The sequence below is a fragment of the Bombus vosnesenskii genome, unplaced genomic scaffold (assembly GCF_011952255.1).
Source record: "Bombus vosnesenskii isolate JDL3184/JDL3185 unplaced genomic scaffold, Bvos_JDL3184-5_v1.1 scf7180000013263, whole genome shotgun sequence".
Classification (NCBI taxonomy): Eukaryota; Metazoa; Arthropoda; class Insecta; order Hymenoptera; family Apidae; genus Bombus; species Bombus vosnesenskii.
In genome coordinates this window covers 5,455,560-5,482,754 of record NW_022882923.1, presented here as the reverse complement: position 1 = coordinate 5,482,754, position 27,195 = coordinate 5,455,560, and the positions used below count along the sequence as shown (strand labels likewise).

The window sequence follows — 27,195 nt, the reverse complement described above, 5'->3', positions numbered from 1 at the left end:
CAGATCGCCCGACCTGAAATCACGATGAAAGAATATGTTTGAACTGTGACTTAACTTGTAAAATATGCAGCCCGGTTTTGTAGTCCGGGAACGAAAACGCGAACAGACCTCAAGCGCATTCGGATGCCAGCTTTTTAAACGCAGTCCCATTCGAAAGGCGGAAAATACAGGAACTTTAAAAAAAAATTCTCCCAGCCGCGAGGGATAGATACTGAAACTCAAAAACGCGCATCACGGTGCGCCTCCCATGTTCATCGCATGGCAGCTCTTTCTCGTGAATTTTCACGAATTTCAGACGTTTCCTCGGTGGGAAACATCGATACTCCAAAATTTTACGGCGAAGGATAAAAAATGAAGTAGATTTCGAGAGCTCGCTAATGAAACCGGCTTACACGGAAATACCAAGCCGGGAGAAATAATTTTTAACATTTCCATATAATTTCATCAGATTCTTTTGAATATTCCTCCTGACTAAATGACAAAAATGCTTATTCTATCCACTTCCTAAAAATCTTTGTCGATTCTCTTAATATCTCAGCGACTAAAATTATATTTTTATTGCTCTGTCGTCCATTTAGTAACGAGCACAACTGGATCAAAATTACGTGCGGCCTATTTACGTTCACGAGCAACAGTCAAATCCTGTTCCATATGACCTGCTCTCGTGTTCTAACCTGTGCGGGAGAGAATATCCTTCGAAGGAAGACTCGATGCAAGGAATGGGGCGGGACCCGTTCATGATTCAATCAACGAAGTTAAAGCGAGCGCGAAATGACGCGACACAAACTCGGGGCTTACCCCCGAGTTTTCATCCCCTTGAACGCATTACGGCAACGCACCATCCTTTCTTCGAATTCCATTCATACGAGCATCGTGCTCGCGTTTCGACGCTTCAATCCGAGACCAGAGTGTTTTAACGTATTTCGTGTACCATAGATGGTACACCGAACTTCCCAGTGCTGGATGTTGTAATAAAAAGCACAAAAATATAAGTAAACAAGTCTGAAATATTAACAATTATAAATGTAACAAGATAACAAATAGAAAGTCACACACACACACAAGCTGCAATCAATGCATCCAAGACAGATCGTTCAAAGTCTACAAGACAGAGGAACCATTGAACTTCTCCCGTGAAACATCGTAGTACGCAACGACCGTATTTCGATGATAAAATAACTTGAAAAAGTATTTTCTATAACAACATGTCTCGCAGGAAAACGATCCCGCTTTCCCGTTGTGTTTCGAACGGTTAATGGGCTTTTTAAGTTCGCGAACAACGCCGATGGTGGATCGACACGGTGCCAACGATATTTCTCGGTTACTTTGGCTATATTTTCACAAAAAATATCTCACTGGTGAGGATCGCTTAAAGACGCAATTTAATCGGGAACTTTACATTCCATTACGCCGCGCCGTAGAAAAAGTACCGTATCGCCGAAAGTACGTTTTCCTCTAGTCCGCGCGCGTTCGAGCCCCCTTCGACCCTCGGTCCACGTCTCGAATCGCTTTTTTAAAAGCTTCCTATCCGTCCAAAGAGACTGCTCCAAGAAAAGTTCCCCTTTGAAGCTGATCCGTCGAACTTTCATCGCAACGGCTCCGGTCTCGTCATCAATAAATATTATCGTCCGACCGACCACGCTACCGACAGCGAAACGACGAGTTTTCCTCTTCACTCTTTAAACACTGGAATTTTTGACCACTGAAAAATAACAACCGCGATCGGGCACAGCTATGCAAGGAACTTTATTTCCTCGCGCGAAACGAAGTTCCAATCCTCAACATACATTGACAATCGTTTCGTTTCGTTCGGTTCCCGAGTCGCTTTTCGACTATAAAAGCTTACGAAACGTGGGACAACGATGAGAAAAAAGAAGCTACACAACGCGAAAGCCGCGACGACTGGGAATACACGCGTATTTTCTATCTCCCGACCTGTCCTTTTTCAAACTCATCTCGACAAACTGTAGGTCACCCCGTAGGAATCCGCGTATACACTTTTCAGTGGAATAATGTTTCGCGACGCATTTTGCGGCTGTGCCCGCGCAAACTTTGTCAAGTAAATATTTGACACAATCTGGCGCAAGTACGAAACAATCCGTCCTCCCCGTTGAAACAGGGGATCCGGTTGCGGCTGAAAGCACCACAGAACTCTGTTCCGATGCATTAGTAGCTTCCAGAGATGGACAGAGAGAAAGCATTTGGCAATCTATTATAATATTCCTCGATAATCTGGCCAACAATCCATGTAACTACAGAATTTCATCCACGATATACTCGCTATCCGAATAATCTGTCTATCGTTTTGTCCTTCATAAAATCCTTCTTAAAACTTTATTTTCTAACAAAAGCAAACAAATGAAAAACAGTTCGTCATAAGCTGTTTTAAAGAGATACGTTTTTATCGAATATCCCGATAAGAGTTAGGAACCGGCACGATCACGACGTCGACTTATCCAGACGCTTATCTCGTAAAAGACGAGAGAGAACCTCTTCGCGTTTATCGTCTCGTTTGTATCTTCATGAGCCGATCCCACGTGTCTTATGCTGCTCGGGCACTCATGCGAAAATCCGCGACGTGGAAAGAGGCTGAAACCGGTGAAGGGAAAACTGAGACGCGGGCGAATAGAAGCGAACATCCATCCAGTCCCGTTTAATCCGCCGATGTTAGACGTGATCCATCTTTGTTGTCCTCGCTGACTCGTCCTCCTTCTTCTTTAAGCAAGCTCGTCTAACGTCGAGCTGTATATTCCGCGTAGTCGAGTACACCGTTGGTTCCCCGGGACTGTTGCCTCCATCCGTGAACGCGCAGCTTCAACCGTCCTCTTCGTCGCAGTAAAGCCTCGTCGTTCTCCTTGCGTTGTTCCCTTTGCCGTTGTTGCGAGAGCCAAAGCCAGTTGACGCAGTCAGTGACTCGGCCACCTGGGAAATACCCAGTAATGCCCGCAAAGCTGGTTTCCTTTCTCGCTCTCCTCCTTTCCTCTCTTCTTCTTTCCTCTCTTACTTCTTTCCCCGAATTCTTCCGGGTTTTTCCTTAAGGTTACCTTTTTTTCGTAACGCTGTCTGTCTTTAGTCACAGACTTCTATTTCTACTACCCTCGGTCCTTGTTTCAATAGCTACAGTTGTTCAAGTAAGAAGAGCACAGAGAGTCGAGCGTCTGCGAAAATTGCCACAGACTTCCGCCTCTCGAGCGATGTAATCAGAATTACGAACACGCGCTCTCGGACGCTGATGATTTAATTTATCGACCGACGCCAGCTCGAATAAAAGGACTCTGTGATTGGCTATTGTCGGTACACCATGTCGGAATTCGCTTCAAGCATGATCGACCCGTTGTTTTAACGAAAGCTGCAGGAAAATTTTACGATGCAACATTCCTAGCCGCGTTAAATCAAGGATATATGGATGCGAGGTATGTTTGTATATGTCTCGTGAACTTCGTCGTCTCCTTGTTCCATCGTACACTTTCTAAAACATCGTTCGTATCTTGTTCATTTTTTACGTTATTCGTCGTCTTAGAGCTTCCAACGGCATAGCCATCAATCTCTCTTCTTCGACATTGCTCCGTTCTTCTGCTCCTGTCTCTTCGTGGCTCTGGTCAGAATGCATTTCAATATTCTGTATGAAACATAGAGGCTGAGCAAGGCAAGGACTGCTAATGTAACCATGACATCGATGAGATTGCGTTGACACCAGGACATGTTCGCTGCCTCGCTCCTGATGTATGGAGAAGCATTTCCCCGACCAACGTATTCTGTCCACCATACTGCTGTTTCTAACGGAGTATTTGGTCGATCCTTGAAAGCTTTCGAAAGCTTCTTGGCATTTTCACGGTACCTGTAACAGAAACGGGCCACCGCGATTAACATCGAGTAGATTAAGGTTTATAACAATTAGTAAATTTAACTTCCGTTGTCACCGACGTATTGTCACGTTGCATCGATCACGCTACTGGCGCAATTGTTCTGCTTTTTATTTTCATTGAACATTCGTTGTTGATTCCTGTTTTGTTTTTGTTTGCTTAAACACCGGTTGGAAAAAATTCCTGTCGTTCTTCGGCAAAATGAAATTTCAGCAGCGGCGGAAAAGTATGAAATAACAGAGGCAATAAGTGAATAACACTAACGGAATAGACGAAATAACGTAAATTTTTCAGCCAGAAAGGGCAAGATCGTAATAACCCGGTCGCATCAGACTATACAACCAAACGACTTTCCACTTCCTGCGCGTTTACTTGCTCGCGTTTCCATTTACCACGGCACAGCAAGTCACCGGTGACGCAAACGTTCAGTGTTTTTTCTATCCTCAACTTTAACAACCGTGCCCGATACAATAGCCGGCGACTCGATGAATAATTCATGCAATATACCGATCGATCCGCTACTCGATATCGCGGCGAACGGGAAAAGATGCCGCGGGATACTTTATAAATATCTCCGAGAGCTTTTAACGGTGCGCTTATCGTTCACCCGGAAACAACTCCGACCCCAGTATCGATGACAACCCGTTGCAACCGTTTCGACAAAAGCAAAAAGAATCGTCGTTGGTTCGAGTTGAAACGCGTGTCCGTTCGAAACGTGCGCTGTCCGCACTGTCTGCGTGCCTGGAGATACCATACGTGGACCATGTCGGGTTCACCAATCGAGAAACATAGACGCAAAAAAAAAAAATTAGAGAGAAGAGTAGGAAAAAAGAGAGAAAAAGGTTACAACGATGGAGTAAACGAGGGATGAAGAGGAATAACAGAGGCCAGGGAAACGCTAGTGGATAGACGAAACGGATGAAGAGGAAGAGAGTGAGGGAGCGGGAGAGAGAGAGAGGGGGGGAGAGGGAGAGAGTGGGTTGCGCGCTCGCAACCAGCCCTGACGACCCGGAGCACACAATTTACCAATCGGTACTCTCCATTATTCGTGTTTACAGCTGCAGGCCGCGAATCAACCTGGTCCCCCTGTTATTTGCCTCGGTCAAATTCAGTCGCAGCCCTGCGGTGGTTTTGAATTAACCATCAATTTTAAGCGCGTTCGACGTCCCTTCCGTCAACGCAGCGCACAATCCATCCACCAGCGGGGACAGGCCACGATGTTTCGCAGGGTGTCGGACAGACGTTGCGCGAAGGGAATTAATTTATTGCCGGCAGAAAGCGGAGAGGACGGGATAGGAGGAAGGATTTTCATGCGGGGGAAAGCGGGATGAATGAAAACTAACGCAAAGTTGGAAAAAGAACGCAAACCTGAAAACGCGCTCGCTATAAGCCGACTAATTCGACAGAGACACGGTAATCGAAGATCGATGATTCGCTGTCGGCTCAGTGTCACTTTCGAGCTGAATATAATGCAACGTAATACCATCAGGAGTCGTTGAAGATGTATCGCGTGAGATATTTCGAAAAATCGAGTCTGATTATAATCCTCGGGATATTACCATTTTCACTTCATCCAGGGGAAAAAGTTGCGCGATATTGTAGAAATTTTTATTATATTATCCCGCGAGATGTGAAAAGGTAAGAATATGAAAGTAGTTAATTCGATGTTTTATTTATCGGTGTGTTTCGAACAAGTTTTAGAACTAAAGGAAACTACGAACAAGCAGAGCTACACGAAGAAAATATTTAGAGATTCGTTTCTATGCATTAACACTATGTGGAAATATTTCCCAAGGGTGTAGTTATGAAATTACACGAGATAGTCTCTCAGACTTTTGCGCAATTGATATATATTCTCCCTGAATAAACTACGCGGACACCCTCATACCCATTTTTCATCCCTTAATCTCAATCACTCGGCCCTTCCACGTATCTCGCAATAAACAATCTTGCCAAAGTCTCATTCCGATGATAAAGACCCATACAGCGAACAAACTAAATCTCTCTTTTATTTAACCTATATGTAATTGATCGTACGCTCCAGTGATTCTCCGCGCATAGAGATCGGGGGGACAGTTCGAAAGAGGATGGGTTTCGCGTTATCGGAAAACGAGCGAATTTATTTAGCCGGGAAAGTCCGAAGGCAGATGTCGCGAAAGTTACGCGAGAAACCATTTCTATCCCCATTTCTGAGGCCGACTCGTATCTCCGGGGGATCATAATTCCCGCGATATCTCGGGGATCGTTGTCGCTCCGGCTGGAGCGGCCCCGACACGTTACGAACTTACTTTCCGACTTGTAACGTTATCGCAGGGACTCGGGGAGGCCTGTGCTCGGCTCCCTCGATGCGACTTCGCCGTTCCGAAACTCGTGCACCCGCAACTCATCCACACGGACCACCCTGCGCGGGCAGAATTACTCGGTTTGGGGATTCTAATTGCAAACGGAGAAAGAAAGATGTTCCTCCATGTTCTACTACTGTGTTCCACCGCCGTAGAAACGGCTGCTGCAGCCGTTGTCCTACCTACGGCTGAATTACTTTGTTCCACCCTATTCGTGCCAGTATTTCGTGGAATACGTGAAATTTGCCCTCTTGCTCGGCATAATGTTCAAGCGTTTACAAGTATCGGTAAATGCGATTGTTTCTCACGAATACGCGTTGATTTCTCTACCTCTACGACGAGATAAAGTAACATCGAGTAACATGATACCACGTTCGTAGCTTGAAATAGCACGGGCACAGAATTAAGGGATGATATTTCGAGAACACGAGTTAACCAAGTAGAAGAAAAAAAAAAGGGAGGGAAAAGATAAAATTGTCTACGACCAGGAGCGAGCGTTGCACTCTAATTAACCATGTATAAACCATGGAAGGAGGTAGACGAATGCAAAGCAAAAAAGAGCCAGTTTATTTCGCCCAGGCTTTACTAACGTATTCGTGATGTGACTAGGTGTGAAAACAGGCTAAAACAGAGGTTGCTCGAGCGTGGCGGAAAAATTCGCTGTTGGCGAGAAACACGGAAGGTGCAGAGGCACGTAATAAATGAGACTTCCGGTTATCGGGATCTCACTAGGGTCCTTTGTCGGTTGCAAGTTCTCTGGGAACGAGTTACGAATAAACCACAGCCACCAACGTAGCGTCCAGCTTCGCTGAATATGCAATCGCATACGCGCAATTAAAATATTCGTCGACGCGACCGTCGATCTCGTGCAATTTTCTCGCCAGGGAGGAAAACTAATTTTCCCTGTTAAATTTTTTTAAAGTTTGTTCCCGTTGAGTCGATAATTTACTGCGTTGCAGTTTAACGATACAAACTATAACTAGAGCCGAAACTAGATCGAAAAGTTGGCCTGTTTTTGTTCAATAATAAAATACTAAAAAAACCTAATCGTCAATCTCTTGACATTCTCTACACACGTTTTGCTATATCTGTCCTGGTGTAATTCTACTGCATCGTCATCGAGCGAAATGATCTACGAAAATTCCAGTAGCTCCCTCGTTTCTACATTGACGCGTTATATCAGACGCCCCCGTGAAATTCGTGGCGGACGGCAGCAAGTCCGCGCGAAAAGTAATTTTCGTCCCCTCGTAATTCCTTCGAAGTTACTTTACGATTCCAGGGTTCGTTGTCGCACATCGCCACTCTACTACGACCACTACGTCGCCACCACTATTCTGCCACTACCACTAGCTTCCTCGACACCTTACCAACTTACTTTCCGACTTGTAACGTTATCGCGGCGAACCGAGAAGCCTGCTCTCCTTCTCGAGCGGCCAATTAGCCGGCGTAACCGAACTCGCGCACGTACACCTATCTTCCGGCGCATTATTCAGGATTCTCGCGGTGCCGTCTTCTAAATTATAAAGCATAAATTTCGGATTGCGTTACAAATCGCGACGCAATTACACCGTGAAATTTCTGCACGGTCATTAAGTTACCACGCGGCTACACGGCACGGATCAACGACGCCGCGTCATTTTGTCGATTTCGCGCTGTCAATGCCGTGCGAATTTCTTTATATTTCTAATGGCGAGAGATCCAACCGTGCGCATATTGCGGAAATTTTTACTGTGGTTTAATGCGCGCATAAAGGTTTATTTCTTTTTTTGCAAATCTTTCGTAATTTCTTTGTTACACACTTTAGCCGTTGGCGGTCTTAGCGTTCTTCCAACGTGAATCTCCTGAATCACCTGCATCGTCTTTACAAAATCGCCACAAAACGCGATGCTACGTTGGAAGAGTCGTCCATAATCGAATTACCGCATTAACAGCAAACCAAAGGGAAAATCGCTTCAGACGATCGCGAAGCACGAAGGCTAGCTCAAGTTTGGCGAATAATCGTGTTATTTCGTCCGCGAAACGGGATACAGCTGTAACGTGGACCGCGAAACGCTTAACAAACAACCGCGGGAATGATTCGACGCGCATGGCCTACGGCACCCCAACTAATTGGGCCAGAAACAGAAAAGTCCGACACTGGGTATGTTTCATTCGCACCTGACACAAACAACGTTTAAATCCTCAATTACAGTCGCTGGCGCGTTACGCGGACAGGATATCCGTTTGACATACGTGGCCGTTAATTTTCGAACGCGCGGTTTCTGCGAATGAGCACAGCAGCGGGGCACGAATAAATCACCTACTGGATCACTCTCGTAAAAATGGCCTTTTCTTACCTTGTTTACGATCTAATCGCATTAAATGATGGAACTACAAATTGTAGGATGACGTTACCTAATATAGAATAGCACTTAACACGGGGCACTGCAATATCTCGGCAAGTAACAACAAACTCAATCGGCGACAGTGTAAAATATTTCGTTAAAAGCAAAAATCAAACACAGGTTCGCATTCGAGTTTCGCTTGGCAACCTGTGATTGAACGCAGTTGATCGTCGTGTTTGAAAACGTACAAGCGTTATCGAGAGGCGAGTTAAATAGTGATATTTTTTAGTAGAAGCATGTTAAAAAATATTACTTTTGCACGATTTAGCATTAAAAATGTTTGTTTTCGAGAGTTCAGTACAACTTTACCTTCAAATTTACTTTCCTCTTAACGTAAGTATTATTCCTCTGTCGAAATACGTACGTAGTCCATGTGGAACACGTCGAGTGTACGTATAATGTGAAATATATCAATAATGCTGCTACCGATGATGGCGAAACAGAATTATATTTACTTTGTGGGGGTAATTACAAAAGAGACGATAATAATGAAAAATCAGTCCAATGTATTCGCTTCGTCATTCGCGAGTTTAACGTGTAGAAGACAAAGAAAATTGATGTGATACGATATAAGTGGAAAGAATGGAAAATTTCAATTTATGAGATTGATCACTGTGACTTTTAAACGGGTTAAATGTCGAACGAAACTGGATGTAACGAAAGTATTTCCAACTACTCGACCAATAACGCAGAAACTTCGAAGCATATTTCAAATCGTGTAAATATCGAACTTACATTGGTAAACGAGTTTCAAGTCGCTTGATCTCAACTACTGTAAAGGACTACAACTAGTTTTAAAGAAAGTTCAATTCTTAGAAGATGCGCGTAGATATTAAAATGTGAAAAAGTTTCAACGATCGTGTGATAATTTCGCGAGGTCAGAAATGAAACAGCAGAGCGAACACATTCTCGTTTAGACGCGTACTTATCGAGGCGCGTAGCATGCCGGAAGAAGAAAGAACAGGGGGAACATCCGGTGAAATGCCCTCAGGCCTCGAGCTCCGATCCAATTAGATTTTTAATAAAAGTTTACCCATCCCGCTGTCTCGTCCCGCGAATCACGCTCTCGGTTTGCGTCTCTGTGGGCTAAGAAAAAGATTAACTAGTTCTCAGGCTAACCTTTCTGATGCCTTTCCTCCGGATGATCTACCACCAGCGGTGTATTTAAAGGCTCGTAAGCCTGTCTCTTATTTAAAAACGATACAGGGAAATCCCTAATTTGCTACGCGAAAAACTTGCCATGAACACTTCATTGAGTACTAAATTGATTGCAAATATTTGGACGATCCCGTTACTCGCAGTGGATGTATTGTTGTTTACACAGGTGTAGCTTGGTGACCGATCTATTTATGGTTGCTGACTAATTAACGAATAATTAAATATTCTCTAGCTATCGTACTCTTTTTAATTATGTATTACGTATTGTGTAATTGATTATTGATCGATATTACAAGTGCTGCTAGAAGAACAATGGGCTAACTTTATGATACACCGAATCTTGGTGTATCTTTTGTTTGTCGTTTCTTAAATTTCTTGAACGGGCCAAATTGTAGCCCACGTGCGGGTCTTAGTGAAACTTTGTTCGTCAAATACCAGTCGTTTTGTTTGATTCCACATTTGCAAGTATATACCATAGTCATATCCCAGAGGGACTTAACAGTTTGAACCTCGGTAACAGCCGCTGGTAATTCCAAATGCCGATCCTTAATCTAGCGGGACCACCCTTCTGCCGACTTCACAATCCCCGCTCCAAGGAAGTATCGCACCTCTGGCGCACTGAGAGGCAATGACTCGAGGTTGGTCACTTTTCAAAAATAAGTTCGTTAAGGGCCTCCTCTCAAGCTCCGCTCATGATACAAATTGAAATTCTAAGGAGCAGAAGGGGAACGAGGCATCGGAGCAGTAGTGTTTTACTTAGTGTTTTAGCATCGTCAAAAATAGTTTATTTCTCATAGCGATCAGTTCACGGAAGCTTGATAATCATAGTCGCTAGACGTCCTTCAAACTTGTACGAACATTCGGAACCGAAGATAAGTAGCCCTGAGCTCACCGTTCATTAAAGAATACTCACCACTACACTCGATTCAACAGTTATGTCCCACAACAGTAGATGGTCGTTCGAGTTATGTTTTTATTAATCGGAACACACTCTGCAGCAAATCGCGAACGATCAACATTTTGATCGATCACGGGAACGGACGACTGTTAACGTTGTACTTATTTACCAAGAGATTTACCAAAATATTTACCAGAAGATTCATCAGGGAACACATAGAAAAGGATAATCGTAAAAGGGAAGAAGGAAAGAGAAGAAAAGATTCATATTTCCTGGGGTATAATTTCGCGAATTGGTGAAAATGGCAGACGAATCTGATTGCACGAACGAGATGTTCGAGTAATTTCGTGAATCAGAGCTATCCGCTGAACGCGAGCTCCATTTGGATCGAGCTGGTATATCCTGGCTCTTCTCGTTTTAAGTAAACGAGTGCACAAGGAGGAGTCTGACCAACGGCGATCCTCGGAACCGGAAGGACCGATCCGGGTGAAGACGTGTTCCAGGCGATTACTCTTCCAAATAAGTATTTCGAGTTCGAAAGGTGGGCGGTACCGTTGGCAAGCAACGTAGATGCATAAAGTTGTGCCTGTCTGTGGCAACGATTCTAAATTATCGCGGTAGCAGTGAGGCAGGGATGTAAAATCTACGTATTCGTACTTGCTCGCCATCTCGTGCTATCGAAATTCCTTGGCAGATTTCAGAGCAATAAGACCGGAAAAATACTCCGGTGAAACATCTACTGGAAAATATACGAGTTGCTGGCAAGAAATATTCTCCCGCGGGAGAGAGACAAAGAGAATAACGCGGAATCACCGACTCGATTTTATCACCGGCATCAATTAATCAGAGTCGATACTGGAACGTTTCATATTAACTCTGTAGGGAAGCGCGAGGATGGTATTATATAAGAATTTTAAAGGCAGGAATTTACGAGACATGGAAATTGCTCGTTTCCCGATATTTTCATTTCCAATGATATATGTATTTCCGCCATCACCATGTTCAACGCATGACGTTTGTCCAATCAACGAACGAAATTGGTCACGCATTCAGTTAACTTATTAAGGATCGAACATTAAAACGATGCATGAAAGTTGTTTAAATGTATCATTATTAAAAAATATAAAAGATATATTAGTAGAGTAATAGATACTTTGCAGCAGCTCAACACGATAAATCAGAGATTTTTCCCAGAAAGAATTTCAACGATTTAAAGGACGGCAATTTACCAGAGCGCTATAAATGCTTCAATTCCTCCAAACTATATAAAATCGTAGAGAATCGTGGAAGAAGAAATAGCGAGGAAAATGATAAACTATAAACTATAAAAATAATGTGAACAAATTTGCAAATGACTGTGACACTTAACGAATGAAACTTCGAATCTAATCGCAAGTTACTAAATATTTATTTCAAACAACAAAAGCATCACCGTCGTGTTACTGAGCCCATCAAAAGGAACGAACATTTTGGTGGAAAATAATTAAAATAAGTAGAAACACGGCTGGATTACTCGCCAGCTATGAAACAGAAATTACAGCGAAGCAAGGTCGGTTTTAATAACGACCGGGTCGCTTAATGCAGGCCGTCTTTCGATTCCGCTGATTCTGTCGATCCACGAGCTCCTCCCCGGAGCCTCGTCCCATATATAACCTTGTAAAATCAAGCTTGCCGCGCGTCGACTCGATTGAAATTCACTCCGTCATCGCTAACTTACGTTGATTAAAGCGAACCAGAAACTTCTCCTTTTTCTCGGTCGATTCCCTATCGACTACCACGACCCGTCGCTACATCACCGTAATAATAACACGCGAGAACGCCATATCATCCCAACTAATCGCAGCGAGAGCCGATAATTCTTGGCTTCGCGTTTCCGGCACGACAGCGATCCGATTTCGATACAGCAACACCGCTCACCAGTTGCTTGAAGAATGTGTCTCGCGAAAATGAAACACCCTATACAAAACGCCGTGTACATTCGTGTATGCACAAAGACAAGTTTACAGGTCTACACACGTAGAGACACGTGGATATGTGCGTGTATATAAAACCCTGATCTCGTTCCCCAGAGGCTTCTTCGTCGGGTGCTAGACGGTGGTTGGGAAAATCCAATCGCTTCCCGACGATATACGTCTTTGTAACTCGATAAGTCGAGCCGAGTAACGCGAAGAGGGGGATGGTCTCGGGAAGAAAATTTCGACGGCCAGCGGGGGCGACAGAGGGTGCAGAAAGGAGCATGATAAAACCAGATCCAAATCCGGAAATCTTATTCTTTTCTCGGATATTCCGATGCGTTTCTACCGGTTCTGATCGCTACACGAGCTACGATAATTTTCCATATTCCTTCGATAGTTTCGTCTGTTTTGGAAAAATCTAATTTTTACGTAGTCCAACCGATAACATATTGGTAAATAAAATAATATTAGTATTAATTTATGAATGTAGAACTGAAGAGATAAATAAACAAACAAATAAAGATTTAAGAAAACAAACTGAGAATACATCGGCAGGTTGATAACGTTTTCCATTTCCATATAACATCAATGGCACATATGCAATTCTGAATACGTGAGACCGACATGACACAGAACGTTATTAAACGAAAATATATTCCATAGAAGGGTGGAAAATTGCGGTTCTCTACAAGAAGAGAGGGCAACATTCGTTGAACGTTTGGAGAAGAAAAGTTGCTCGTTTGACACGATGTCGGACCAAATACAGTTTAATTTCGCTCGATTCTCGGCAACGTACTTCTCGCAGCGATGGCGAATCGTTCGAGAAGACGAATTTCACCAAAGCATGTTCATTCAGCGAAGTAAATCCCGCTCTCGGCCGAACGAGACGAGAAGGAGAGGGGGAGAGAGCAAGAAACTCTCGCGGGAGAATTGAATTCGTCTCAGAAGTTTCGATTATTACAAGATCAAAGGCGTCTGTCAAGATTAGCCGTGTATATGGAGCTTAATAAATCGGTCGAATGCTAGAACGCGACGAAGAAAATGGAAGGTGGTATTCAACGAACTGAAGCGAAATGATGACCGAACGAAAAAGAAACTCGCTGCGAAACAAGATCAGAGTCTTAGCGTATCTACTTGGAGATTTTCGATACGCCTTCGTTCGAAGTTGTGAGATGCTACGAGAAAGCTTTATCCTTAATGAGAGACTTCGATTAGCACGCTTCTTTCCTTCCTTTTGCCCTCAAGGGAATTTAAGAACCTCGTTTGTAATTTTTCACCGAAGAAGATTAAAAAGAATTTAAATCGTAGTCTTAACTGTCTTTATTCGACGATTTTTATCCCACTAAAAATACGAGTGATTTCGACTATATCTACATAAGAAAAATGTATTTTCTAATTAAAATTGCAGAAGATTTTCAAGACGTATTATATAAATTCTGAATTGAATTCATCTTGTTTGTCAAGCTCGAAAATATCGCCTCAATTAATTATCATGCACCGGTAAAAATAAACCAACGGCACAGTTTTAACATCAATTACTATCGAAGTAACGTTCGATTGTCGAAGGAGACTGGGTATAAAGATGTTAGGTTGACGTTCGCCTACGTCTGTATTAGGGTGGTTTCTAAATGCGGCTTTCGTGTACATCGAGCCAAATGCATTATTCAAACACTTGTACCCGTACACGTAACTTAAATAATGAAATTCAGCGGATCCGAGAAAGCCGGCTTTTTGCCCCGGGACTTCCTATAACTCCACAACGAAATATATTCCCGGTAAATGCAATACCAAAGACGTGAAAATTCCATTTGCAAATAAGCAACTTTTTAATCCGATACGGAGACTACCTACGGGGGGAAACGATACCCTCGTGAAACTTCGTGCCTAAGTCGAGTTAACTATCGAATTCGCAGTGAAACCTGCCTCTCACGGAAACAAAACTAACATCCTGCATTGCCAAATCCTTCCATCTCGTGCTCAGCGAGCACGTAATTTCAACGAAAAACGAAGATTCCCGCAATTACAAGGCATTGTGCTTGATCCTTGGAGCCGTTCTCTCATTCGATACAGCAAACTCGTCGAGTCTATTCAACGTTGATCTAGTTTCCGGGGTTGGAGAACGTATTCTTTGACGCCATTGCGGGAGACGCAAGTCGTTTAGATCGTTCAATGGGCGTAGTTCCTTTACAAACCTCCACTCTACAGTTTAAGAAACATCAATCAGAAGCAAAGTTTCTGGGTGCTCTCCGGTTACTCGCAGACTGACGCAGACTATCGAACGTTACCTCATTCATCAAAGCGGCACACCGAGACGGAACAGTTATCCCCGGCAAGCGTCCAATTACTTTCTCGTCCGGGGACGTTCCACGCGTCATTACGCAGCGTCTCCGGCCTTGTTCATTTCCAGCCCTTCTCGACCCTTCTCTCTATTATACACTTCCCTCGCGATTCTCGCTTTCTCTCTTGACCGATTTTTCCTTCTCTAATCCGTTCTGTGCTCTCGCTCGGCCATTACGCGTCCCTTGCGAGCAAGCAGGTGCGGCAAAGCACTCGTCGAAGCCACAGAGAGTCTCGCAAAGAAGAAGATACCCAACCTCTAGCGCGCGACGAATAAGAATCTCCGACTACACTTCGCCTCTCGAATAAATCCGAGCGAAAGGACGGTCGGTAAACGAGCCGCGGGGACTGGCATCCATGCCGATCGGACCGTCATAGTCGAGGAACTAAGACTCGTCTAGCGAAAGGGTTACGCTCCGGGGAGAATAAGAACGAGAACAACAGGGCAATAAAGAGGACGAGGTGAGGCTGAGAGATAGGGGAGATCGAAAGAGAGGGAAGAGTAAACGGAGAAGAAAGATAGTCAAATAGGGAGCGCGAACTAAGCGAAAAATCAGAGGACAAAGCGTCGCTGGGAGAACGGAAAGAAGATGAGAGAGGCAAGGGGTTGAAAAGGAAAGGGGAGCGAATCGGGTGTCGGGCTAACTTGACGACGGAGCTGTACTATGTTATCCCTCAGCCGTAACCGAAGAAGAAGCGGAGGAACAGGGGCGTGCCTCGTACCTCCTTACAAACTGTCGAAACTTTGACTACCACCCTACCACCCTCCCGACTACTGGCTTTACGTGGCAGCTTGCTCGCCTCGCCGTACATAGACCGCACATACACACGCGAACATACGTAAGTATACCTACACACGTATATAGTAAGTATACTGTCTTCTTTGACTGCAAAGTACATGTTTGCGTGCGCGTGTAGATTTTGGAGAACATACGGTACCCTCGAATGATGCCTGCGAGAAGTCCTCGTACGAGCAGTCGGACGAATTCGATAGCACCGTTTAATATCACCCTCGAACTTCGTTCATCAACGGAAGAGAACGAAGGACGAGGAAGAAGTGGTTTTCGCGCAGCTAGTAACACGAGGACACGTGATTAAATACGACTTTGTAACGCTTCTTCTTCTTTGGCTGGAGGGAAATTAACGAGGAGACACAAAGTAGCTACGCTAATTATATAAAAAAACCGTGTTCCCTCGTCCATAATTCGAAACCACGAGAAAAAGAGAGAGAGAGAGATGGAGGAGAGGCAAACAGACAGTAAGAGAGACAGAGAGAAAGAGAGCGACTTTTTCATAGAAAAAGATGGCGTAGCAGAGGTGAGAAGAACGTATTATCGTATGGTAGTGTGTAAGTGGAAACACGAGCTGCGACGAAGAACGCCGTGAATGTCTCCAGGGCTCGATAAATTCGACGAAATTTCCGCGACGTTTATGTCCAACCTAAGACCCTGGAATCGTTACGATCTCACAGTTAGTGCTCTACAACTACAAGCTGAATATGATCGCCCCTGGTACACGATAGAGGAGAGAGGAAAGGAGCCACGGACAACAGAGACCATCACTGACATCGACTACATCCAGTAGCCGTGTATGCTGTTTGATCTCAATAGGAATGGTTGTAACTCGAAGTTGGCTTACAAGCGCAATCATGCGCAGAGATCTTTGGGAATTGAATGACCAGTTCGCATCGCCTCGCGGTATCCAAAAGGAGAACTGGAAATCGAACAAGCTGCACGTCGGTGACACGGGTCACGGGCCACCCTCTCTCTTTCTCATCCTGTCTCTCCTTTCCGAGAAATCGCGAACCACGGACAATAATATAACTTTGGTTATAACGTTTTAAGATCGCATCTATCATCCGAAGTACCAAAGGACGATGTGTTTCGCGATCTATGAAACAACTTGATGATTGCTACTTTGACTTTGTCGATCTTCGAATTTCACGATTCTGGTCGGTCTTTAGTGGCTCCATGGACGTTCAAACGAATCCTACAGCATCAAAGATTCTCAATGATAAACCGATATGGTATCTCTTTCGAGGAAGCAGAGTTTCTTCTCGAGGAATTACATCGTTTAACGTAGCATTATTACGTTTATCCGCGACGACTTTCTTACATCGGACTTCGGGTTGCTCTGAAGTACAAGAACCGTAGCCGTAAATCACCGAGAAGTAGTGATTACGCGAGCACAACGGCAACCGACACGGCACGACAACGAGCAACCCCGGCTAACACTGTTTCCAAATCGTTCGTTAATTTTATATCACTCGTGCATGAGACGTTGCGCTTAACAATTGCGCGGCGGCACGCGAACCATGGAAGAACAACGTTAACGCCAGTATTGCTCTCGCATTTCACCGTGTCGTTACCTTTAGCCTCTGTTCTACGCGACGAACATATTCGATCGACGCCGACTCGCGCATCGACGACGATCATTCAATCGAAAGGTAAATCCCACGAACGACTGTCTGCACGGTCGGGAATTTACATTGCGACGACGATGAAATTCTGGCCAATGAAATATCAGAAAAAGACAAAGTCTCACGATGAATTCAGAATTCTCGAAGCACGTCGAAGCGAATCGCGTCCCACGTTCAATTCTCGACCGAACGACGTCGGATCGAGATGCTCTGGGCAAGCGTCAAACGTCCGATTAACTCAGCCCCATATTTCGATCACGTAACAACCATGCAAATCGCGATCATCCAATTACGCGGCTCGAATCTATTTATTAATTAATATTCAAGGCGTTGCATAACGAGGATACAATCGCACCTGCATTGTCACAGCGCTGCGTAGGATAGCGACCATCTCCCTGTTTCGATCCTCCCTTTACCTCCCTGTCGAAGGTCCAAGACAGCGAGCTCGTAAATCCAGACGGTTGTAATTACCGGGACAGTAGCCGGGCTCCGTTGATCGCGAAGCTGCCAACGCTTTCATATCCGTACTGATTTATTAAACCGCTTTCATCCTCCAACGCGAGACTCGCATGCCAAGACCTCGCAGTTAAATCGTGGTTCACCGAGTTTCCCATTCCCGTTCTAATCGATGCCTCCGATTTCTTCTTCTCGCGAAGGTCGAGAAAACACAATTCTATATTTTATTCCTTCAACCGACCCTCGAGCGCATACGACGAATCACAGTTAATGTTGTAACATCGTAGCGGTGAAATTACGTCACTGTAAATACGACAAATTTACTATTCCATCAAACCCCTCCTACCTGCGATGGAAAGAGAGTACACACCGAGACAAAGCATACCATTATCCCGTTCCATTCCATTCCGCGAAGGATGGGAGAAGCTTGGGTTGGAAAAATCATTGGTAGACGAGGCGTAGCGAGGTAGACAGGTTCGTTTCACAGCGACACGGTGTCACGGGTGTACCGCAACCGGTTGAAAAATTCAACGTCAACCAATTATTCGGACGGGGGAAAACGGTCGGGGCGTCGCGTCGTGACGTCCGTAAACGCGAACGCGAGCGGCGTGGCGCGCGACTCGACCCGTGCGGTTAACAAGTTATTCGTGGGGGCAGCCATTGAATAATGTAGAATTTAATTTCATCTCGGCTGCCACTGTCCTCATCGACGCAGCGGGCACCAAGCGTTGATTCGCGCCGTGAAACATTTAGCGGCCGTGAAATTTCCCATGCGACCGGTCGGATACGGCCCGGCTGCACGACCAGCCCGGGTATTTGTCGATGGACGAGAACCATCCGGAGAACACGTCCGCTCTTTCCGCAATTCGTGCCTTGAATTTAGGACCGGGGTCGGCCAACGACGTGGAGAAAGGAAGAAAAAATGGGATGCCTGCCGGCTAGGGATGGCACGACCGAAGGTGTGGGAACAACGGTGAAGGGAGGGAAGGGGTGGACGAAAAGAAAGACGAGATATAAAACGTCGGTGAAAAGACAAGGGCAGAGGGTTTTGGGCGAGATCGGTAGCAGGCTGAAAGAGGGAACGAGAAGGGTGGAAAAACGCCAGTGAGCCGCGTTACGGATTAACGGGGGCGCCTGTGCTACAACGACGATGCACTTCCCGGATATCCGAGCGTCCGGACAGTTCGTGAGATATTCAACGGACCGAATATCCGGACAGATTATACGATTTTCCTTTTTGTCACGGGTGTCCCCCCCCCCTCTCTCCACCGCCGTGTCTACGTTTTCATTGTTTTCTACCTCCTTTGCCCCCTTTCGTTTCTATTTCTTTCTTCATATATTCCCTATCTTATCTCTACATCTCTGACACATCGACGGTATTCGATACAGCCGAAATTTCACCTGAGAATTTCATAGCTGTCACTTTGGACGAGGCTGGATTCGTAAGAGAAATTGATTTATCAGAAGAGGAAAATGAGTGGCCGGGATTCGATTTCCTTGTCACCGCGATCAACCGGTCTGTTATCGTGCCAACGTAGCATTAAATATTCCTATCGATATCATTGGCAGTCTCGACGTTCTAAATTCATCGCATCACTTGCCGGATATCCGTGTCTCCTCGACCGCGGGACGTGCCGATGAAGGTGAAACTAATTACGTCTATTCCACCCATTCATAGCCGCGACTATTGTGACGCGAAGATTTAAATAGCTCAATGATCTTTAAAAAAAAATATTCTCATACTCTTCGTAAAACCTTAAAGTGATCTGCGATTTTACGTGTAAAATTCTACGCTTTTTTTTCTCCCCTGTCTAAATATTATACGCAATCGGACGACATGGACGAATAAACGAGATGAAGAAACGTACCTGGTATTGTTGAATATTTCATCCAAAGTGTGCTTCAAGGTTTGTTCGTTCAGTTTGACGAAATCCACCACCAAAGCGACGCCTCTAGCTTGAGCCGCGATCGCATTCTGGTATTGATCACCGAAGAAAGGCATGAGAACCATTGGAACCCCGCTCTGAACTCCTTCCGACAAACCGAGAAGACCACCGTGTCCGAAGTAACACTTAACGTTTGGATGATCTGTAAAGTAAATAAAAACCTGCTTCAGTTTCGTTCGATGTATTCAGTTTCGTGTATTCGATCGATTCATTTATAAAACGAGCCATTCAAACTCGCACTTAATGAATCGATCGAAGAGAAACTAAATCGTTTCTCATGGCTGTAAAAGCTGAGCGTCAAAACCAAACCGAAATCAAGCCATACGTCCGTAGAAATCGATTCTCGATATCGGAAATCCATGCCTCGAATTCACCGCGACACGTATATGTATTCTACCCCTTTCTTGTTTCACGATGAAAAGAGGAAGCGTGACGTGTCCCTATTCATAAATATCAAACGTTAGATTTCATTCGATCGCCGTGTAAAATGTAAAATATGAATGATCTCATAGAAAGGAAATCGCTTGGATAACGTTGAGAATAAGCGATACAAATGATTAGAGTAGTATGAGTAGTATTTTGGCAGAAATCGGTATAATAAGGCAGAGGTGTACGAGCCCTCGGGAATTTCTCGACTTTAAATAAATCCCAGTGTCGAGTATTCGGCTGAAAAATTCCTGTCGTCCTCGTTTATCGCGAGGAGTCACCCTCTATAAGAGGGCGGTTGCCACATCCCCGTTGCCATACAGGATTCCATACCTCCTCCGGCGTCGATCCTAATGTCAAATTCCATTACCACACGACACCTCCCACCATCTTCTACCCGTTGTAGCAACCCTTCGGTCCCCCGACGCCTAAGTATCCCTTCCCCCTCGCTCTCGATTTGGGTACAGATGTAGACGAGCTGTAGGAGTTACGTTCGCCTTGCAGAACCGTAAGGGTGGTTCAGAGGGGCGAAGGTTCCACGGCAGAGCACCTCTCGAGGTTTCGCGCTCGCTCGATACATCGTCGCATCGGCGCGCGTCGATACGTGACAGAGGATATCTATCGGGGGCTGGTCTGAATTTTTGCGAGCGACATCGGGAATACGACAACCGGAGACCGAGAGAAAATCGGTCGGGCGTTCGCGCGATTTGCTCGAGATTTCCGTCAGCCGCGAGATACATTTTTACGGCGTCGCTGTAACGAGAAAATAACGCCACGGTATTTCCTCGACGATGCTAGCTAGCATCGTGTTTTACGACCGTCGGCAAGCCCACCCCTCCGGAGAATTGATATTTGGCCGTCTATGGGCTGAGCTAGTCGTAAGACCAATGTAATGAGAGCAACGAGCTGTTTCTTATTGTAGGAGAGTACGTGTTGTAATATATCTTGTATCAGGTTGATTATGTTATAAACGATATCGTTGTAAAATAAGAAATATATAAAATAGAAAAAGGGGTATTTTATTCGTTCGATTTGAACGATCCGATCATCCCCTAGACGGAAAATTACTGACCTACTAATGGGCTATGTAAAAGAATGTATATCTAAACTTAAGTGGCTTGAACGAAGCTTTAAGAACGAAACTGAAAAACTTTAAGGGAACTGGCGAATCTTTAAAGGCGTTAAGACTGAAAGGTCAGATCTAAGTGACCTTTCACCTTTCACTATGACAAACCATACTCGAGGAATGATGTACGTCGTCTTCTACGAATATCAAATATACGCAAACCCAGAACTGTATCTAGTAGTATTGATAAAAGATAAAAATTGATAATTTACCCATTTTGATGAAGTTATTTGAACCGTTGACTCACCGAGAAGATAAGTTTCTGGGACAAATTGAATAGCGATTGGTATTGCTATTGGTATTTGGAATTTCAGCGGTATATCACCAAAGAGTTAGCATTGCCGGACGGTGCGACGGCCTGACTAGTTTAATCCAATAAAATCGTACAAGTAGCAAAGAAGTATACCCTATTCCTTAATGGAAAGCAAGAGGAATAAAGTGGATCTCGATAGAATGATTCCGCTCCTTGTTCCTCGGAGTAATGTAATCTATCGTTTCATCCCTGTCGTTATATCGTTAAATGCGATACTCGAGGGCATTGCGTGTCAACACATCTCCCATACCATCGATATCGTTGCCTCTAAAGTCAATTACATTAGCGAGTTCTATGCGAATTGACAAGATCGATGGCAAACAGGACACAGAACCGTTCCACGATCTAGAATCTAGAACAAGCCTTTGAGTCAATGTATCGCAGATCCTATTTATTCGAATGATCTTCTCCGATTAAACTATCCCGATCTTCGAAAGGGATAAAATTCGCCGATAGCGAGTTTCTCAATTCGAAAGTATAGCTAAATTTGCACGATGCTTTCGCCCGATAGCTCTCCTATCTGTCGTTACAAACTTGCCCGATAAAAGTGTAGTTACCATGGTCGAACGGGGGAGGCTACGTGGCGCCAATTAAAGGACAAGGATTAACGATTTCCACGGTTTTATAAGAACGACCCTTACCGTAAGTTACGAGCGGACTCGTGCACCATTTCGCGTGCGCCGTTTAAAGCGTGCGAAGCAGCAGGGGTAGGAGCAAAGCGTAGCCACAGATCTTATCAAGATCACGAAGACCGTGGGGGATGGCCACTGACCACGCTTGCAAGGAGACGAAGGAAACGGGACCGGGATACACCGATCACGAAGAGAGATAATAAAATTAAAGCTATCGATCCCAGCCTCCGGTCGAGTTGCCGCTAGTTTTAGCTAGATTATCTGACCATCGAGGCTGCCCATCTTGTGCAATCGTCCAGCCATCGAAAAACTCGATCGTTACAGTCTTGACACCGATCTCTCTAAAACAACGTTCGACAACGAACCCTCGATTAATGGTCGTAAATAAGCATCTCGACGATGTACAGTCGTCTCGGAACGAAACAAACATTTGTGGCATTGCGAATAATGCAAGAGAAATTAAAAATATTTTTATAAATGCATCAAAATCAGAATGGCACAGCACAAACGCGAATCTTACAAGCATATTAAATTTGAGCGTAACAAAACTCTTTAAAGCCGTAATCGAAGCAAAATAATTTCATACACGATATTCATTTGATTGAAATTTGTAATATTTCACGTTGAAAATTTGTAATATAATATCAATATCGAAGGTTTAACTTACTTTTCGATACTGCCATAATAAACGATATAGACATTCCTTACTTGTTTTCCTCTATTTAATAATATAAGAACAAATAATTGTTTTGTTTCTTTCAGTAATATAAGTAAATAAAAGAATATGTTACTAAAATTCACGTTGTTACTAAACATTTATTATCTTTATTTATTTATAGATGTCAATCGTTAACTTATTTTCCAGGCAGACTGTACGTATAATATTGTACGATCGTATAGCGTTAAACAAAACTTACATAATACGCCGATCCATCCATATCCTAAAGTAAGGTTTGATCAGAAGGCAGGGCGGTGTAACGTAACGTAATGTGACGACTAGATGCATGAAAAGGAGGCATAAATGATATTTCGTAATACACATCTACGTCACGAATGATATCGCAGACATCGTGGTTATCTAAATTGTATATTTACAACATACGACGAGCCCGTTGTGAAATTAATAAGAAAATGTACAAGCATATTAGGCATATTATCCCAGTGTTGTGCATGTGTCATTATTCGCGAGAATAAAAAACCCAATATACATAGTCATCTCGATCGCGTATATCGTAATTGCACCCATGACATGACTAACAAAAATTATTTAAAATACGAACAATGGATAAAGATGACTAAGCTTATCTCTGTCGCGCAAGATTATTCGGTGAAATATGACCAACGCACGTGATGTAATTCCACTACGTAAGGAATTTCGTAATCGAACAACAACATCGGACGACGTGTGGCTTTTACACTATCAGAGGAAAAGGTTCACGAGCATGTGTGCGTGATCAAGTAGAGATCGATGACACAAGGCTGACCACGTTAGTATCCAAGTTACAGTATAGAGTTCCATCGCGGAAGAGGATGGAAGAACCGACATGAACAATGCGACACCAAGGTATCCTTCGTCGGAGGTTTTAACGGTGATTTATGTTGCCAGCAGGTCGTTAGCGAGTTGCCTAATTAATGTCATTTCACTCGACAGTGGCCAAGAGCTGCGAAACTACTTACTGTTAGAGTTTCGATGGTCCCGTGTCTTCGTTCTTGGCCAACCAATTCGTCGAAAGAACATCCGCGCCAGGGTCTGCTGTATTCGAGACTGACAGGACAATACGACGTCCTTTAGAAGGATCTCCTTTGGCAACCACATTGATTCCAAGAAGAAATTACTTAAGACTGCCTTTTCGATGCGATAATTAGCGCACCCTCGACGAAATAACTACCTTCTAGAAGAAAGCCAAAAGGGAAGACGATCCGAGAACGTGAATGTTCGACTTTGACAACGTTTCAAATCGTTTCCTTCGATGTCCAGGACTGCGTCACGCGGTACGAAATATCATGGATGGTGAAATATTTCATGGAATATTGCATATCACGAGAAACCGATAATTGCTCGAGAGAACGTTATATCAAACGGTAATCACGATTAATCGAATACAGAGAGTCGATCAGGGCCGCGTCGAAAGCGATGTCATCCTACGCGCCGAAATAATTTCGAGATCGAAAAATAATTTGATGTTCAATCATCGACGATGACGCGTGTACGCATAACACATAGGGCATCGATGACGCGAAATCATTTCGAGGTAACGAAAGCTCCTCCTTTATGCATACCGTTTTGAAAGTTTCAAAACCTTTTGATGCTCGGCATCGCGGCCACCGCGCTATGGCAAATATCGGCTCGCTGCCTCGCCCAAAATACGCTTCCTATATTTCGCCGCGATTTCCAAGGGCCGTTTCGATTAGCTCGATCCAGCGGCATGGAATTTCAATTTCGATTCCTAGTACCGATCCATTTCTCGCGCAACGTCGCGTCGTTGCATGATCTGTACGCCGCACCGTTGAGCAAACCGATTCCAACACGATTTATAACGCGATCTATAAGCTTGCTATATCCAACGCACCGTGTAAAAGGCAATGCTCTAGCTTCGATGAGAAGAAAGTGGAAGAAGAAAAATGGAGTAACAGTCTAAATAGAAGCGATCGAGAGAAAAAACAACGCGTTCATGCGATCCACTCGACCGTTGATAATGGCACAAGTGGCAATGCTGACTCGCAAAATTCCAAATGGGAGAAGCGTTAAATAAACAGTTTAAATCTTTCGACTGTATCAGGCGCACAAAGATAAATCGACTTTGTAATTCGTTGAATCTAATTTATTTATCGACCACTTATGAACGACAATGGCAAAAGGTTCGTAAGTAAGACGTTTCTAGATTTCGACCCACGCTTCAATATATGCAATCGCCGTCAAACTGCTCACTGTAATTATGCATATCGTGTCAAAGCTGTGGAACAAGGTAAAAATGAAAATTAACGTGCACGCGACGAAAAATTTGAACGAGACATTCGGATTCGTTAGCGTGCCGATACAGTTCGGAAAACGCAGGCATGCGAATAACCGGATAATTTTAATGGAACAAACAATGATTCATTGTTTATCTCGTTCGACGACAAGTAGCTTGTATATTGTTATGCAACGACGAAACGTCGCATTGTAAAGCCTATATCTGATAACGATCATATAGAAGCTTCCTTTGTATTGGAATAAAATGGAAAATGCGGATAAACCCTTTAGAGGCGAAAGCTCTCTACAGTTTTTGTAAAATTATACTGTTCCAGTAAGGAGCAACCTATTAGAAAACGTAGAGACCTATCGATGAAACGTGATTCTAATGCCCGCGTATCAACGAAACGAGCATCGCGTACGTTCGCATCGAACACGATACTACAAGTCATTACTTTCACATAATACTAGGCTGACTTTTGCCGCTCTATTATCCCGCTATAGGTTACTCCAAATACCATTTCCAAATATCGTAGTAATAATATGTAACTATCAGTGAAGACTAGAAAAACATAGCAAAAAAAGATAATAAGGGAATAAAGTACCATACTTACTCAATATGTCGTACTGAGGCAGCCACTTCTCTATAAGGACGTTATTGGAATTATCCAATCCAGAATTATCCGGTATGCCATCCACTTCCCATTTCCAAATCACTTTTCGAGGTATAGAGGTAAAAACTTTGATAAACACTTTCAATTTGTCCTCCGGCATCGAGGCCGTCTTCACCATCGAGCCGAGATTAAAATACAAGACACCTTCGTGAGCTTCGTCCAAAAACTTTTTAATTTTCGGTGGCAAGGGTTTCACTTTCGGTGAGATGTGAATTCCACCGATCTCGATCACATTCGGCGGGAACGAGATAGCACCGTGAACAGAATAATGCGTATTGACGAACATGAGTGATGCGTTGTTACTGATCGATTTCAAATCCGGAATTCCCGGACCGTAAAATTCGTTTGCCACGGAGTAATCGCGCCAATTGAACAGCGTGCGGAATACCATCGTTGTTACGAATGCCGATACCGCGTTTATCATTCTTTGGAAAAAGTTCATTGGCCTTGGCAATCGAGTAAACATCGACGGTATGTAACTGGCTTCGTTTGAGACTCCTAAATCATCGATGGCCCATGCCATCAACTGATGAGTGGATATTTGTATAAAAGGCACGTTAAACTTGTGTACGAGCACCATGAAACAGTTTGTATTGAAGCTCTCGACAAGCATCAGATCGAACTTCTTCCCAGAGTCGACCAACTGTTTTACTTCTGGATTCTTCAGGGCAATATCGCAAACCAGTCCCGACATAGTGTACAGCATGTATAAATCGGTAAATATTTGAAAGTAGGGACTATCAATCGCATGTAGATCGACCACGTTTACAAACACACCGAGTTTCTCATTTCGCAGACTAATATCCTTGTAAGTCGGCAAAGGTTCCTCCGCGATCGCCTTCTCAGTTCTTGGAAAATGAGAAATTACCGTCAGCTCGTGACCTCGACGGCTTAGCTCCTCAAGAAGCGGTTTGAACACGTCAAAATGACTCTTACCGAGGTGAGCAAAGACTGCCAAGATTTTCAGCTGCTTCTTTGGCACCGTGGAATTATTAGCGTCTGAACAAGACGTTAGAACCACCAGGAAAAGTAAAAAAATAATTCGGTTTCCAGTAATCCACATGATTGAACAGTTTCTGGTTCTCGGTAGGACTCAGACACACGCACACTAACTTTCTTCTTCTTCGAAAGATGATCGGTACTCTGACGGACTACTATTCGAGAACTGGCTATATGTATATCCCTCCTCTTCTACCGACGTCAGATTCGCCGCTGAATCCACAGATCCCACTACAAAACCTGTGTCACTTCGAACAGTTCTATTTCTTTTTAACGGGAGTTCCAATTTAATTTGACCATGACCTCGACTTTAT

At 44.1% G+C, this 27,195-nt stretch overlaps 1 protein-coding gene across 1 annotated transcript; it reads right to left on the bottom strand.

The window, feature by feature from the left end:
- Positions 1-987: 987 nt before the first annotated feature.
- LOC117232335 (UDP-glucuronosyltransferase 2B20-like) lies at positions 988-27,195 on the bottom strand. Its single transcript, XM_033491671.1, has 3 exons — positions 25,823-27,195; positions 19,681-19,900; positions 988-3,838 (listed from the first exon to the last, which is right to left on the bottom strand). The coding sequence occupies exons 1-3, from the start codon at positions 26,943-26,945 to the stop codon at positions 3,541-3,543; spliced, it is 1,641 nt and encodes a 546-aa protein (XP_033347562.1). The 5' UTR covers positions 26,946-27,195; the 3' UTR covers positions 988-3,540.